The following is a 1,290-nucleotide window of genomic DNA, read 5'->3' as shown; positions in this document are numbered from 1 at the left end:
ACTTGACTTGCACATGGCCGAGGAGGTTCTTGCGCGCCAACGCCATCCTAGCGTTGAATTCCCACAGGAAGTAGTTGTCGTCTTGCAGGACATCGATCGGGCTGAGCGATTTTGGGCTCATAAACTTAAACAATGTATGTCAATCTAAATCTCAACTTGTTTTCGCGATGGTAAAATGGAAAGTGAGCTACAACATCGTACGCTACTTAGTTGTCTGCTTCGAACTTCTGGCATCTAGAACCCTGACAAAATTGATCATTTGTTTGTGAACGTTCGATACTGCAACACGTACATGCACAAGTTGCCTTTGTGTGTTATACACAATCTGCGACGTGATACAGTCTTGACAATAACAATCAGTCTTTTTCAATCTATATGTCTAAGCTTGCGATAGTGTATCTCTAGATATCGTTAGTCGCAAAATCTTCACTACGAGAGGTCGAACCCGCTAGTATACCACGTCAAACTGAATGCACTTAACCCAGTCTCGCTTCTGGTACTTTCTGTGCCATATGTGCCGCGTCACTTGCGGTACACATTGTTTTCCAGCAAGTTGTCCAGCCCTTTGCTGTTGATGAAAACACAGTCCTCAACTTTGTAGTCATCCATCGGGTTTCGAAAATTTGTCGACAGTTCATCACTTTTGAGATCCAGTCACCGTATGGCCAAAGGGAAGGCTACAGCTGGTACGAAACTGACAATAAGTCATTATCCACTATCTTTATTTCTTTATCAATTAGTTAATCTTAATCGAACGAATACAAACGTCGGATTTTCCTGGCTTAGACCTTTCCCAGCTTCAACAGACGAAGCTATGGAGCTTGGCAATCCTGCAACGGCCGAGCCGTTTGCAAGCTTTCTGCCATCCAAATCGAATTCATATGTCTGCGAGGGTAATATACACCTCGTAGCAGTAAGTGGCGCAAGCGTCCCCCGCATACCACTCACAATACCAAAACCCATTTTTTAAGGCCTAACGGTTGTGCACGTTTAAAGGTTGAGCAGTTAATGCTGTATGGGGCTATGGGGCATATCGGAATGTTGGTAATTGATTACTAACGCAAGTTGGAGTGATTGCTTGTTTCTGTCTGGGTAAAGATGGGACAGGATCCCAGCTGGTATGATAGAAGAAAGAAACATTAGATTGCAAAAAGTTTGGCAAAATTTTATTGACACGCAAGCGAAGGAATACTTACATGACAATTAATGAAGACCTCCACAGAGTACATAGGAAAACGCAATACGTCTCCTTGTACAATTCTTAATTTCCCTTTGTTGAGACTATTGTGT

The 1,290-nt window shown here is 42.9% G+C and overlaps 1 protein-coding gene across 1 annotated transcript; it reads left to right on the top strand.

Annotated features, from left to right (window-relative positions):
* Positions 1–661: 661 nt before the first annotated feature.
* Positions 662–911, top strand: PHALS_00858 (uncharacterized protein; the record flags this gene model as incomplete). The annotated part of the gene is made up of 2 exons (XM_024730607.1): positions 662–686; positions 787–911. The coding sequence occupies 2 exons, from the start codon at positions 662–664 to the stop codon at positions 909–911; spliced, it is 150 nt and encodes a 49-aa protein (XP_024580867.1).
* Positions 912–1,290: the final 379 nt, after the last annotated feature.

Source organism: Plasmopara halstedii (genome assembly GCF_900000015.1).
Source record: "Plasmopara halstedii genome assembly, contig: Scaffold_1211, whole genome shotgun sequence".
Classification (NCBI taxonomy): Eukaryota; Oomycota; class Peronosporomycetes; order Peronosporales; family Peronosporaceae; genus Plasmopara; species Plasmopara halstedii.
The sequence above is the reverse complement of the archived record's forward strand: the minus strand, read 5'-3'. Positions and strand labels throughout refer to the sequence as shown.